Genomic DNA, 12,583 nt, shown 5'->3' on the forward strand with positions numbered 1-12,583 from the left:
CAAATAGCAATATTGCCCTTCACTTTGCAGATGAGCAACTGCAAGGTTCAGTAGCTTGCGAACACCCTGCTAGGAATGGCTGGGTCAGGATTCAAACCTAGACTGCAGGCCCTTAATCACCTGACGTTGAATTGTTAATGTTGATTGTATCTCCATCAAGTCAGCTCCAACTCACGTGGATACTATTCAGAACCAAACATCTGTGTCCACTCTCACACCATCTTCCTCATGGTTGAAATGTCTGAGTCCAGTATTTTGCAGCTCCTACGTCAGTCCATCTCCTTGAGCATTTCCCATGTGTTTTACTGCCTCTACTTTATCAGAGAAAATGTCCTTCTTTAGTGATTGTTCTTAACGGATGGCATAGCAGAAGTAAGCAAGTGTCTTCATTCTTGCTTCTAAGGAAAACCCTGGTTTTAGTTCTCCTGAGACTGATTTGTTTATTGTTTGGGCAGTCTGTGGTATATTCCAATATTCTTCAAAAGCTCAGTTCAAATACACCAGTTAGTCTCTCGTACATTTTCATTATCCAATTTTTACATACATATGAGGCAACTGAACAGACCATGGGGGTGGGTCACACAAGCCCCCATATGCAAACGCATCATTGCTTTTTGAAACTTTAAGCGATGTCTTTTGCAGCAGATTTGCCCAATGATTACTGGACTGCTGCTTCCATGATTGTTGATCCAAGGAGAATAAGATCATTGGCAACTTCAATTTCTTCCTGATTTATCGTGATGTGGTCTAGGTTGCGAAGATGTTTGTTTTCTTCACATTCAGGTATAATGAATATTGAGGGTTACAGTCTTTGCCCTTCACCACTGCTCCAACTACATCCACCATATTCCTTCCTTCCTTCCACAAACACTCCTGGAGCCTGGTGCCTGGCATCGGGAGGCACAGGAGGATGAACCATCCTATCTCCAGAGCACAGAAGAGCACTTCTTTCCATCCCCATGGGCTTCAATTATGGATGCATTTAGGACTCAATAAAGCCAACCCTACTTTCAGTACACACACACACACACACACACACACACACACACACACACTTTGACCTCACTCTAGGCCTTTGTCCCCAACATCGTCAAATTTCAGAAAGTCAGCTCCTATCTTTTTCTTACCTGGCCCACTCCGAAAGCAAACACCAAACTCACTGCCATCTAGGCCAAGGCTGACTGAGCAAGCCCCTGCAGGTTTCTGAGACTTTAACTGTTTACAGTAGAAAGCCAAGTCTTTCTTCTGAGGAGCTGATAGTGGTTTCGAACTGCCAACCATGCGGATTGCAGCCCAGTGCATAACCACTATACCACCAGGGCTCCTACTCCATTGCCCTGGTTACTTCTTTCTTCTCACTTGCACTGCTGCGTCCACCAGCTCCCTCTTGTCTCTCTTAAAGTGGGCAATAGATTAATATACTTAATGTCCCAATGTCACAGAGTTACTTCCACAATGGCTCTCCACTACTCAAGAGCAAATAAAAAGGCTTTGGTAAGAGACACCAGCTTGAACTACCAGACCTCTGTGAGTGGTTTTCAAGCCAGTTAGACACAATATGCCAGTCCTTGAGGGCATCTGACCCTTACCCTCCTCCCCAAAGTGCTGGTCACTCTGCACCGACTGCCCTCTCTTGGCTCTGTCCATCTATCACCCACTCAGCCCTCCAGGTCCTACTCTGCTATCACCTCCTCCAGAGCCGCTTCTTTCTTCTCCCTCCTCTCGCCTCATCTACCAATGGAATGCTTCTGCCTTTCTTACCCTTCTCACATAGTATTTGAATTGCAAATATTCCTGAGCATGCCTTTCCACTCTTAGACCATTCGCCTCCTAAGGTCAGACATGCATTCGGAAGAATTTAGTTTATACCAGCCTCTAGATGAAGCGCAGAGCCCAACACATAACTAAGGCTCATTTGCAGAGCGAATGAGAACGCCAACTTTAAGTAACTTAATTGTAAAAGAGGAGGGGTATGGGGGGAACACAAAAGAACATCTAAATGGTGTCTGAAGACTTGACAGAGCGAGCGCAGGTGTCTCGGGGGCAGGCATCTCTCTACCACTCATTCTGTCTCGTTTTTCTAACACAACTGTGAGTAACGAGGATCATCAAGACGCTCTGTGACATTATTACTCCCATTTTCTCGTGTTTACAAAGCAGAGAAGTATTTTATAAACATTGGCTATTCTTTCCAGTGGAATCGGGGAAAGGCACAGTCCAGATCTAGAGCACTGCATGTCCAACAGTTTGACTGGAATTCATCAGCTTCATTAGCTAACCTGGATAATGTGTAGGCCAGAAACACATCCAGGAAAGCCACCTGGTGGCAGGACGTCGGCATTTATAATCACTGCGGGGGAAGAGACTCTCGGCTCTGGCACGGAGAATCCCTCAGAACCAAAGTAGGCTGTGTGGAATGCAATGCCTTGCCGGTGGCCAGTCCAAACACAAAATTCAGTAAAGACAAAAAGAAGATGCACACTCTATTAGAGAAGATCCATTTTCTATTAAGAAGTCTGTATTTGTACCAGCATAGTGTCCATGAGTAAAAATATTCCCAGCATGCCCTAGGCTACTTGAATTCACACAAACAGACCTACCCCATCGCTGTCGGTGGTAATAATCTACATAATAATCTACAACTGGCAACATGTACCACATCTCTTTAATAACATGCCGCCTTTTGGACAACTGTTGCTTAATTGATACAAATACTGTATTCTACACGAAGATTTCTAGCAATGCAATTGGAAGACATTAACCAAATCATTCTGAAAGTCACATCTGTGTTTTATTCTGAAGCTAGCTTCGTGTAACTAGGACATGTAATCATGGCCCCTGCTATATGCCATCCCTTCTCTTACGGAAAAAGCAAAATACGAAGGCAGAAGTTACCCATGTGAGCACTTGTAAGTAAGCTCATGCTTAGCGGATCAACAGCTTTCTGCAACTGAAAGCTCAACTAGCCATGTTCTAAGTCAAAACACATGGCAGGAAGTGAAGCTGTCCACAACATAACATTGAGGCCCTTCTACGGTTCCCACAGAATAACACTGCATTTGCCAACTGTCACTAGTGCGCATTTTTAATGCTTTGAGCGAATCTGCATCTACTGGGAAATTCCATCACACTGGTTTAAGAAATTGGTTCTATGTAGGGTGTTTTGCTGTCAGTGCTGATGCAAGTCTCTGGACAGGAAATCGAGCTTTCTTGGGAAAGCTGGCGGACTTTCCCGGCTCGCCCCCCTTCCTTCATTTTCTGGTTTAATAAGCTTTGGCAAAGCCAGGATTAGAGGTGACCTGAAACGGAAGTGTAGCTAGGATACGGCATCTCAGCGTTGAAGGGCTTGTCAGTCCACATGGAGCATCCTGTCATCCTCCACATTGGGACAATCAGCCCCGGGACAGCATGTGCAAGTGGCAGAGCCACTGATTCACAACCCTGGAAACTGTGTGGTGTTGGGGTGGGGTTAAGTTCTATTCCAGAGGGGTGCCATGCACCGGAGTCAATTTGAGGGTGATGTTTCCTTTTTCTCCTCTTCTCTTTCTTCTTTAATGTGTCTTGTCCAGTGGGTGTGAGGGTTGAGTGAATTCCTATGTACAGAGTGCATGGTCGGCACTACAGAGGCATTTGCTGCCGAGGTTGCTCTTTGAAATTGGACGTCCCATGTACTTTGATGGAGAGGATGCAGGAGAGAGGAGAGCCTGTTCAGGTGGGCGGGTTAGCCTTGCTGGGAGCAAGGTGAGTTTAGCAAATATGTGTCACCATAATGGAGCTACCTGAATGTGCAGACCCCAAACCGAAGCATCATCTTTGCATCTTCTCCTTTCTGCACTAAAATCCCTGCCCGTCTGTGTCCACAACACCTGTGCATCCTACCAGCCCTGACCCACCCCGAGTTCCGACTCCTCCACCACGGCCCTCCTCTAAGCTTCTAGAGGTCTGTGGAAATTGCTTCTTAACTGGTGTCAAAGCACAAAATCCTGTCCTCTGCTAAGCAAACACACGACTCATGCACAATGTAAACCACGTGTCACCTCCCGGCTCAAAACCTTTCATCACCCCACCACCAAACCCCAAGTCCTCATCCAGGTGGACCACTCACATAACCTAGCCCTGACCTATCGCTCATCAGACCACTCTCCTCGCAGCACGCCAAGTTCATTCTGGCCTCAGCGTCTGCTCTTGCCAGAAATGCTGTGTGCACTCGGCCACAGGCAAGCCTCAGCTCAACTGTCACACACGCTACATGAAAGGGCGCCCAGACACTTGCCTCCCAGGATCCTGGTGGGCTGCTTTCACGATGCACTTCCCGGATGACAAGCTCCGTGCACAGCAGGAGGCTTGCCTTGTGACCCCAGTATTTAGAGCAAGTAGGGCACCCACAAGACAGCTAACTCAATCAAAAAGAACTTCTCCTACAATAAGGCTGCCTGGGGGAAAAGGGGAAAGAAGTGTAACTCTCACATTTCTTCATCTATTAAGCCAAAGTTCGGTTGTGCTCCATTCGATGGGTTAATATTTTACACTGGGCAGTTATGAAACGGCCGTGCAAACAGTATTCTGATGTTCCCTGACTTACCTCAGCACGGGACTAGAGAGCAGACTTCCCTGGCCACCTTTCCTCTTGAGAGGAATAGTATCACCCTTCGTACTTTTTAAGATGACTCATCCAAGGCAGCCCAGCCAGCCTTGGGATGAAGACTCGGGAACTTAGCCGTGAGCGCCCGTGGAGTTGCGGGGTTGTGCTAGTTGCCGTGGCTACGGAGCTGCTGGGCTGTTTCCCCTCGGAGGCAGAGGCCTCCTCCTGACGGCCTCACCGGGCAGGGTCAGTTGTCCTCGCTGAGGACCATTGGACGACATCTTCACTGAAGCTTCTCCAAGAGGCTGTGGCCCAGGCCCCTGCCGCTATCTGTTGACTGTGGGAGCTGAAGGCCTCTCCCCACAGCCCCCTGCGTAGTCAGGGCTGACAGTGCGGTGAGGTTGGAAAGTCCTGGCTGGTGAAAACGTTCTCTGACCATCAGATCCCCACAGGTGCTGCCCAAGAAGCCCAGCCTCTGAGTTTATGAACTACCGTATATACTCGAGTATAAGCTGACCCAAATATCAGACTGCATAGAGTGTGCTGAAAAACTCAGTTTATACACGAGTATATACGGTAACTTGACAAAAGGGATTGGCCAAGGGGCTGCAGCAGTGAGCTGAAATATAAGAGTGTCGTGGGGATTGTGCAGGACCCGGCAGTGTTTCCTTCTCCTGTGCTGTGCTTCGGGTTGCTGGGAGTTGCACTGACTGGACAGCCCCCAACAACCACACCCACAACTCACTAGTGTCACCAGCAACCTCCCCCTTCTTTTGCCGGCAACGCTTAAGTGCAGCTTTGCTTCGGAACAGAGAGGAGGGAATATTAAGCAGCCCTTCTTTGTGTTAATGAAGCCTTAACTGTCTAGATCAGGTGGTGTTGTTCTGTTGTTGCTGCTCTACTGACGTCCAAAGGTGAAACTCAAAAGAGCTGAGTTTGAGAGCTGCACCGTCCACTTAAATTGAACCAGTCCTTTACACTTAGGCTGACACTATAATTTACACTACAATTCACCCTCTCAAACAGGGCAACCGTGAGCAGGAAAGGCCTACTGAAAATCATCCGAGAAAAGAGGTAAAAGCCACGACTAGCCGAGGCACATCAGGAAGCAGTGACGGGACTGAAATCTTTGAGTCTTAATTTCTTCATCTTTGAAAGGGGACCAGGATCCCTCCAGCATCCTCCTTGGACGACTGAGACTCAGGTAGTAATCTGTTGTTTATCAAGCGCGTTGGAAACAGAAAGGCATTTGTGGGCTAGGTGACGGGTTCTAAAAGAAGAGCAAGAATACAACTTAAAAGAATCACCGTTTTTCCAAAATCACACGTGGGCAGAAAAACCACTTCTTGTGATGAGAGTCCCCCTAGAATCCGAGGGCAGAGACTGCATCCGTCATTTTCTATGCCGAGTCCCAGGGCCTCAGCCAGAGCTCCGCAAGTTTCTAATCGAATAAATGAACCATTCATGAACCCATCTTTTTAAAAAAATTCCTTTATTACCAAACTCTCACCAAAGTGCTGAAGAGAATCCACTGTGCTCAGTGGGCCAAAGCTCTACAAAGGGCAAAGCAGGGAGTGACCCTGTCCGGAAAACACTAGCCTTGCCCCAACAATCCCCACCATATCACAGTGCGCCTGCCCTTATCTCCCTGACATTTCTAAGGCTACTCAGACTGTGTAGCCTTTAGTCCTTAGGAGAAAACTGTGCACTTAGTTTGAACACAGTCAAATGTCATTCACTGCAGAGGTCAGCTTCCTGCATCGGCATGACCTCAGCCTGGCTACATTTATAGCTCTAAGAAAAACACATTTGCATCATGAAGCCCACCAAGTTCTCCAGAGAAAACACAATGTCCAATGCAGAAAGGGCAGTCCTGGGTGAGTGAGTGAGTATCCTGGTTCTCACACCCACCCCAGCCGGGACAGCAGGGGGTCTGGCCTAGAAACCAGACATGTGAAGCCACGGGGCATCTCCTGGGCTCCCTGCTCTCATCTGGGAAGTGCAGGCAGCAATCTATTTTTAGTCTACCTCCCAGACTTGAACAGCCAAGGAGATGTGAGGGGTTTGTAAAGTATATTCGTTATAAAAGAGAATTTCAAATTCTCCTGAAATCCAGATTTTTAAACAGCCCTGGAGGCTGGATGAACCCCTGGAATGATTGCCCTGAAATAATCTTTAGACCAAAAATAACCCCTGGGGTTTTCTTAAAACCAAACAACACTTGAGCTGAACTTGTAAAGAATGTCTGCCTGGAGCACAGAGCTCTCTATTGGACAGAACTGGTAACAGTAACTTAAAAACTCCACCAGAAACTTTGGAGTGGGGAGTTTATGTTAATGGGGAAGGGACAACTCAAAAAGGGGAGAAAGAGAGAGAGAGAGAGAGAGAGATTGCACAGTTCAAAGAATGTTATCAGTGTCAGTGATGGTAGATGTAGAAACGGCTGAACTGGTGCATGTTTTATTGCGTATATTCACAACAGTAAGAAATTTCTGAAAGAAGTACACTTGCCATACCAATTACTGGCAAGAAGGCCACCCTATCAGAACCTGGTGTCATTCTGTAACGGCGAGGCTGAGATACTGTCTATTTGAACAGTTCGAGGCTGGGCCCCAGCTCTATGGGTTAGAGCAGTCCTCTGCTGGCTTGAGGTGAGGCCCGGGGTGACCTTGTACCACAGAGATGGTGTCCCCCCGACCCCATCACATAGAAGGTGGTCTAGCTTTCTTTCCATTTCATTCTGTTTGGGGAAGCGTGGAAATTAGTAACAGAAATAAAAGTGTTACAATCCGAAATCTTCCTCAAATGAACTACCATGGTCAGAATTCTAACTCTGTAATTGTCTGACTTCTGGGCACTAAAATGTTCAATCATTAGTGCTTACTTCAACTTTCCTTGTAGTTTTCAATTAAGCTTGGTTCAAAATAATCCCCAGAAATCCCAGTAATTTTGATCTTAAAATCCCAAATTGACATGGTAATTCAGCGATTGGCAAACTGCAGCCTACCTGCCAAATCCAGGTGTTTGGGGATATACAGTTTACTGGGACCCAGTTACACTGATTTGTGTACACCACACACTGTCTATGGCTGCTTCCTCACAATGGGGCCAAGGGTGGAAGCACCAACCCAGCCCACGGGGCCCCGCCAAGCACTTACCATATATACTCAAGTATAAGCCAACCCGAAAATCAGCCGAGGCACAAAAACTGCATTAAAAATATGCTGAAAAACTCAGCTTATAGACAAGTATATGCGGTATTTACTGTTTGGTCTCTGACAGTGTCTGCCTTCCCCTGCCTGAATTCACTCCACCTCAAAATAAAACAGGAAATAGTATCATCCAAGCCTGCTAAATAAATCACTTTTTCTTAACAACTGGAAACGTGTTTACTTTTTGAAAAGAAATCCTAATACTTCTCCCATTTACAGAATCAGCCTTTATTGTGTGTTGAGCAAAACAAGCAAGTGGAAAAACCGTATTTTCAGATTTATCTTCAGTGGGAAAAGTGCATTTTCCCACACCGCCATAAATCTAGTGTGCAGAACTAATTTTACCCAGGCTTCTCAGGAAAACACTGACTTGAAGCTGAATCAACAAACGTACCACTCCGGGTCCCAGAGCAATTTTCTGAATGCAGAATTAGCTTGGAAAGTGGGGCCTAAAACAATAAGCCTTTACATGCAAGTGCAGCCTTCTATGAAGAGGAGACATTGAACCACGGCCACAGCATCATCGCTCATGATGGCTGTAGCTGTGTACAGCCCTGATAGAGAGTTCTAATATAACATGTGGTTTTCAAAATTGTTCCTTTAGATTCGCTCACAATAATTAAACATACGCCAATACACGAGAAGCCCTCAACAGAGCAAGAGGCAAATGTCCAACTTCTGTTTTCAAGTGGAAATGTTGTTTCTGGCTGAGAGAAAGGGTGGGCTGCTTGGCTGCCCAGTTCTTGACACATACCCCCAGCCCCGCAATTTAGAGCAGCTCCCAGTGGTCCCGATGTGGAAGGAAAGTGCTGTCGTCCTTGAGGAGGGTGGTGAGAGAGCGCTCACCTGCCGGCCTCTCTCAGACAGCAGTGCTTCCTCCTCCTAGGGTGACATAAGTTTCCTAAAGTCAGAATGAGAACTAAGACTGGCATATGCCATCCAAAGAGTAAACAAATAAAAGGAAAAGGAATTCTCTCCCTCTGTGTAACACAATCCTGAACATCACTCTGTAGAGAGGATTCCCTGGTTGCTATGGCACACCCTTCATCAAAGATTAATCCACTCAACACCGGTGATTCTCATGCAGCGTGATTCATGTAACTGGTGGTGTTGGATTGCACACGTTGACAACACAGGTGGCAAAAAATAATTCATGGATTCTAAGTCTGGGGTGTGTGTGTGGCGGAAATGTGAATAGGTCTTTGCCATCTATTCTGTTCAGAAAACCAGCCTCTTCTGTCTTTCGAAGGGACCAGACTCATCTACCACCATGTCCGCGAGCCAGTCACACTGCGTACAAGCTGTCCAGACTGCACACCCTGCCAGAGCCCACAGATACAAACCTCCCGGCGAACGAAACTTGCAGTTCTCTCCAAGTGATCGGTTTTCTTTTTGGATTTCATTACGCTTTAACAGAAAGTAAAATAGGTTACTAAGTATTATCCTCATAAAAAGAAGACAAGTACTATGACTAGCCACAACAATATAACTCACTGCCATCGAGTCGATGCTGACTCACAGCGACCGACCCTATGGGGCAGAGTAGAACTGATCCCTGGGGGTGGGGGTGGAGTGGGGGGATTCCGAGACTCTAATCTTCATGGGAGTGAACTCTCCTAAACACACTCACTGCCACCAAGTCATGTCTGGCTCACGACACCAACAGCACGTGCATTTCAGCCAAGGCGTGAGCACCGTCAGGAGTTTGGTACGCCTCCCGTGGTTACCAGCGGGTCACGTCCCTCTGAAAGCCAACTTCACGTGACCTGGAAGGCAGGCGGCTCACCTGGTTAGAGAGAGGCGACGCACGGACCGAGGTGTCACTCTCGACGAGGCAGCCCGAGAGCAGAGGGCGCCCACAGAGCCCTGCAGCAGCCCAGGAATCATGGCAGCAGCCCCGGCGGCGGCGCTTCCTAGACAGACATAAAAAGGAGAGGTGAGTTATTTTCAGGAGCGGGGACTATCAGCCTGCTTGGCAGAGGCCACTGAGGGGGAGTGTGGGTTTCTGTAGCCGCTGCTGTGCGTCAGCCTTGTGGTTAGGCAATCTTGAGCCTAGCTCCCCAACAAGACGGCTGCCACTATGATTCTTCCCATCTCTAAAGAGCAAAGGCGGGCGTTCGCTGGGGCAGTCAAGATTCGTGTTCCCAGGTAGCTTCCAACACCCCTGACCAATGGCACGTGGCACATCACATGTTTTATAGAAGAGCTGAGACTTCAGAACTCCATGCCAAATGCAACTTTATCTCACCCAGAGAACACCAAGAGATGCATAGAAAAACTACACAAGCAGGCAAATTTCCAGAGGTTCTCAAGTACTGAGAAACCAGCACGGAGCCCTATGGTACTGTTGCCAACAGCTCCAAGTGGAAACTACCCCCAACGGCTCTCAGAGACTAGATACATTAACTGGGATATGCTCCCACAACAGTAGACACAGCCGTGGGAACGGGCAAAGTGCAACTACACACAACGACACAGAAACCCTCAGAAACGCCGCGCTGACTCAAAGGGGCAAAATCTGTAATGTTAGCAGTTAGGCAGCAGCGGTGGCTCTCTGGAGGGGCACAGGTAATGCTGTCTTTAGGTTTTGGTGCTGACTGCTTCGCAAAAACACTCCGCTTTGTAAAAATTCACGGCACTGTCTTAAGATACACATACTTTTCAGTTTTTAGGTTTTACTTTAATAGATGCTAAAGACACACCGGACGGTATCTCAAGATCCCAAATTCTAACGCCACTGTTCCATATTAGTCCGGGCATTGATTGGGAGTCAGATGACACATTTTTGGGGGGTTACTACTATTACATTTTCCAATGCCAATTTAAATATGTTTCTTTCCCAAAACATACATGAACACCTTTTCCTGTCTGTGCTTTGAAAGAAAGGTGCCATATAAATTAACAGTAATACATTTAATATTAGAAAAATAAACGTTCAAGTCACAAACCACTTATGGGACAACTCCTTGGCCTTGAATGTTTTGCATACGTCGAAACATCTGAAGCTGCCTGGTGGCGCAGCAGGCTAAGCACGGGCTGCTAACCAGGAGGTCGGTGATACAAACCCATCAGCTGTTCTGCGCGAGGAGGATGAGGCTGTCCGCTCCGTGAAGATTTACAGTCCGGGTGGGGCTTGATCAAATGCAATGTATCCAAGAGGAATTGCTTAGAGGTGAGTGGAGGGTGAGCATGATAGTGGGACGGGAGGCAGGTGAAAGGAAATAGAGGAAAGAAGTAGGAAGCAAAAGCTATTTATAGAGATATAGCTATTGGCATGCATACATGCAAATATATTTAGTTATAATGAAAGGGATAGGGGCCAATGTACGTATAATTATATGCTAAGTATTAAGATAGCAGACGGACTTTAGACCAGAACACTTTGAAAAGGCACTGAAGGCTAAACCGGAACCACGGCCCTGTCCTGACTCAGCTATGACTATTACTTAAAGACTCACTAGGGACTGGCCTTGTCCGTAACACGGGGCCTGCCTGTGCTACTAAGTCATTCATTACGTCCATGTCCATTCACTGACCCTTCAATGACGAGCCATCATACCTACCACTGGTTGACAGTGGCTTAGACATCGGGGACACAGACTGAAACAAAACAAAGCCCCCCTCGGGAGCTTACCTTCCAGTAGGTGGAGACAGAGAAGAAATGAAGTAAACGCACACCATGCGGTGTGGTGGAACTTGTTCAGCGGTATGGCTAACTCATATCCCAAAGCCCACCACTGTAAGATCAAAAGGCCACAGCGCCACTCTAGGTAAACGTGCTACCTGGCGCTTTCCATTCTCTAGGAGATGGAAAACAGGTAAAGCCTCTTGGACCACATGCAAGACTAAGTGTAGTTTCACGCTTTTACAGGTGCTAAACTAAAAATGATGCACTAACCATTGAAAGTGAAAAAGCAAAACTTACCAAATGTACAAATGTGCTTGAGAGAATGGATGCATGTATGGATTGTGATAAGAATTGTATGAGCCCCCCAAAATTGATTTTTTTAAAAAAGCAAACCTTACTGATGAGGTTCCTATCTGAGGAGTCATCCAGTGCCCGACTGGGTGACTGACGGGGCAATCGTGGGGTGACTGATGGGGCAATCGTGGGGTGCCAGTATTACCCTGAGACCTTTTGATAGACAATAGTTGGAGCATGGGCCGTTGTCCCATCAGGAACGAGATGTTCTCAAGGTCCCTGCAGAAGCAGAGACCACATGGGAGAGCAATGCTTTGTAACAACACGGAAAACACTCCTACCTCTTAGCCTCGGAAGAAAAGGCTCTTTAGATCAACAGACATCATCTCACAGCGAACTCACTCCCCATTCTCCCCTTTCCATCAATTCTTCCTCCTGCTTCCACTTTTCTGTTTTTATTTTCCCACTGTTTCCCTTTTCTTATCTTCCGAGGTCAGCAGTTTGAAACCAACAGCTGCTCCAAGGAGGAAAGACAGGCTTTCCACTCCGGTCAACAGTTGGTCTTGGAAGCTCACGGGGGCAGGTGTACCCTGTCCTGCCGGGTGGCTATCAGTCGGCTTCAACTCCATGGGAGGGGATTAGATTTTTGGACTTTGGCCTGTCTTTAACTGTGCTGAGGAAGGTGTTTATCCCCTGAAAACACCAGAGAACTGCCTGAATAGTTACGTATCACTTCAAGTTCCCTGACAAAAATTAATCATTGTTAACAACAGGCGTAAACCTAGCAGTTGTGGGGCTGGCACAGGACCAGGCAGTGTTTGGTTCTGCTGTGCAGAATAGGATCACTGTGAGGGGGAGCCTGGCTCG

General features: G+C 47.2%; 1 protein-coding gene across 1 annotated transcript in view; it reads right to left on the reverse strand.

Moving 5' to 3' along the window:
* The window catches only part of OXNAD1 (oxidoreductase NAD binding domain containing 1), a 43,697-nt gene that overhangs the window by 24,588 nt on the left and 6,526 nt on the right, over positions 1-12,583 (reverse strand). The window contains exons 4-5 of the mRNA XM_075547893.1: positions 9,581-9,707; positions 9,138-9,201 (exon numbers count right to left, since the gene is read on the reverse strand). Of these exons, the coding sequence (XP_075404008.1) occupies positions 9,138-9,201; positions 9,581-9,707 (191 nt within the window). The remainder of the gene's footprint in view (positions 1-9,137; positions 9,202-9,580; positions 9,708-12,583) is intronic.

Source organism: Tenrec ecaudatus, chromosome 4 (genome assembly GCF_050624435.1).
Source record: "Tenrec ecaudatus isolate mTenEca1 chromosome 4, mTenEca1.hap1, whole genome shotgun sequence".
Lineage (NCBI taxonomy): Eukaryota > Metazoa > Chordata > Mammalia > Afrosoricida > Tenrecidae > Tenrec > Tenrec ecaudatus.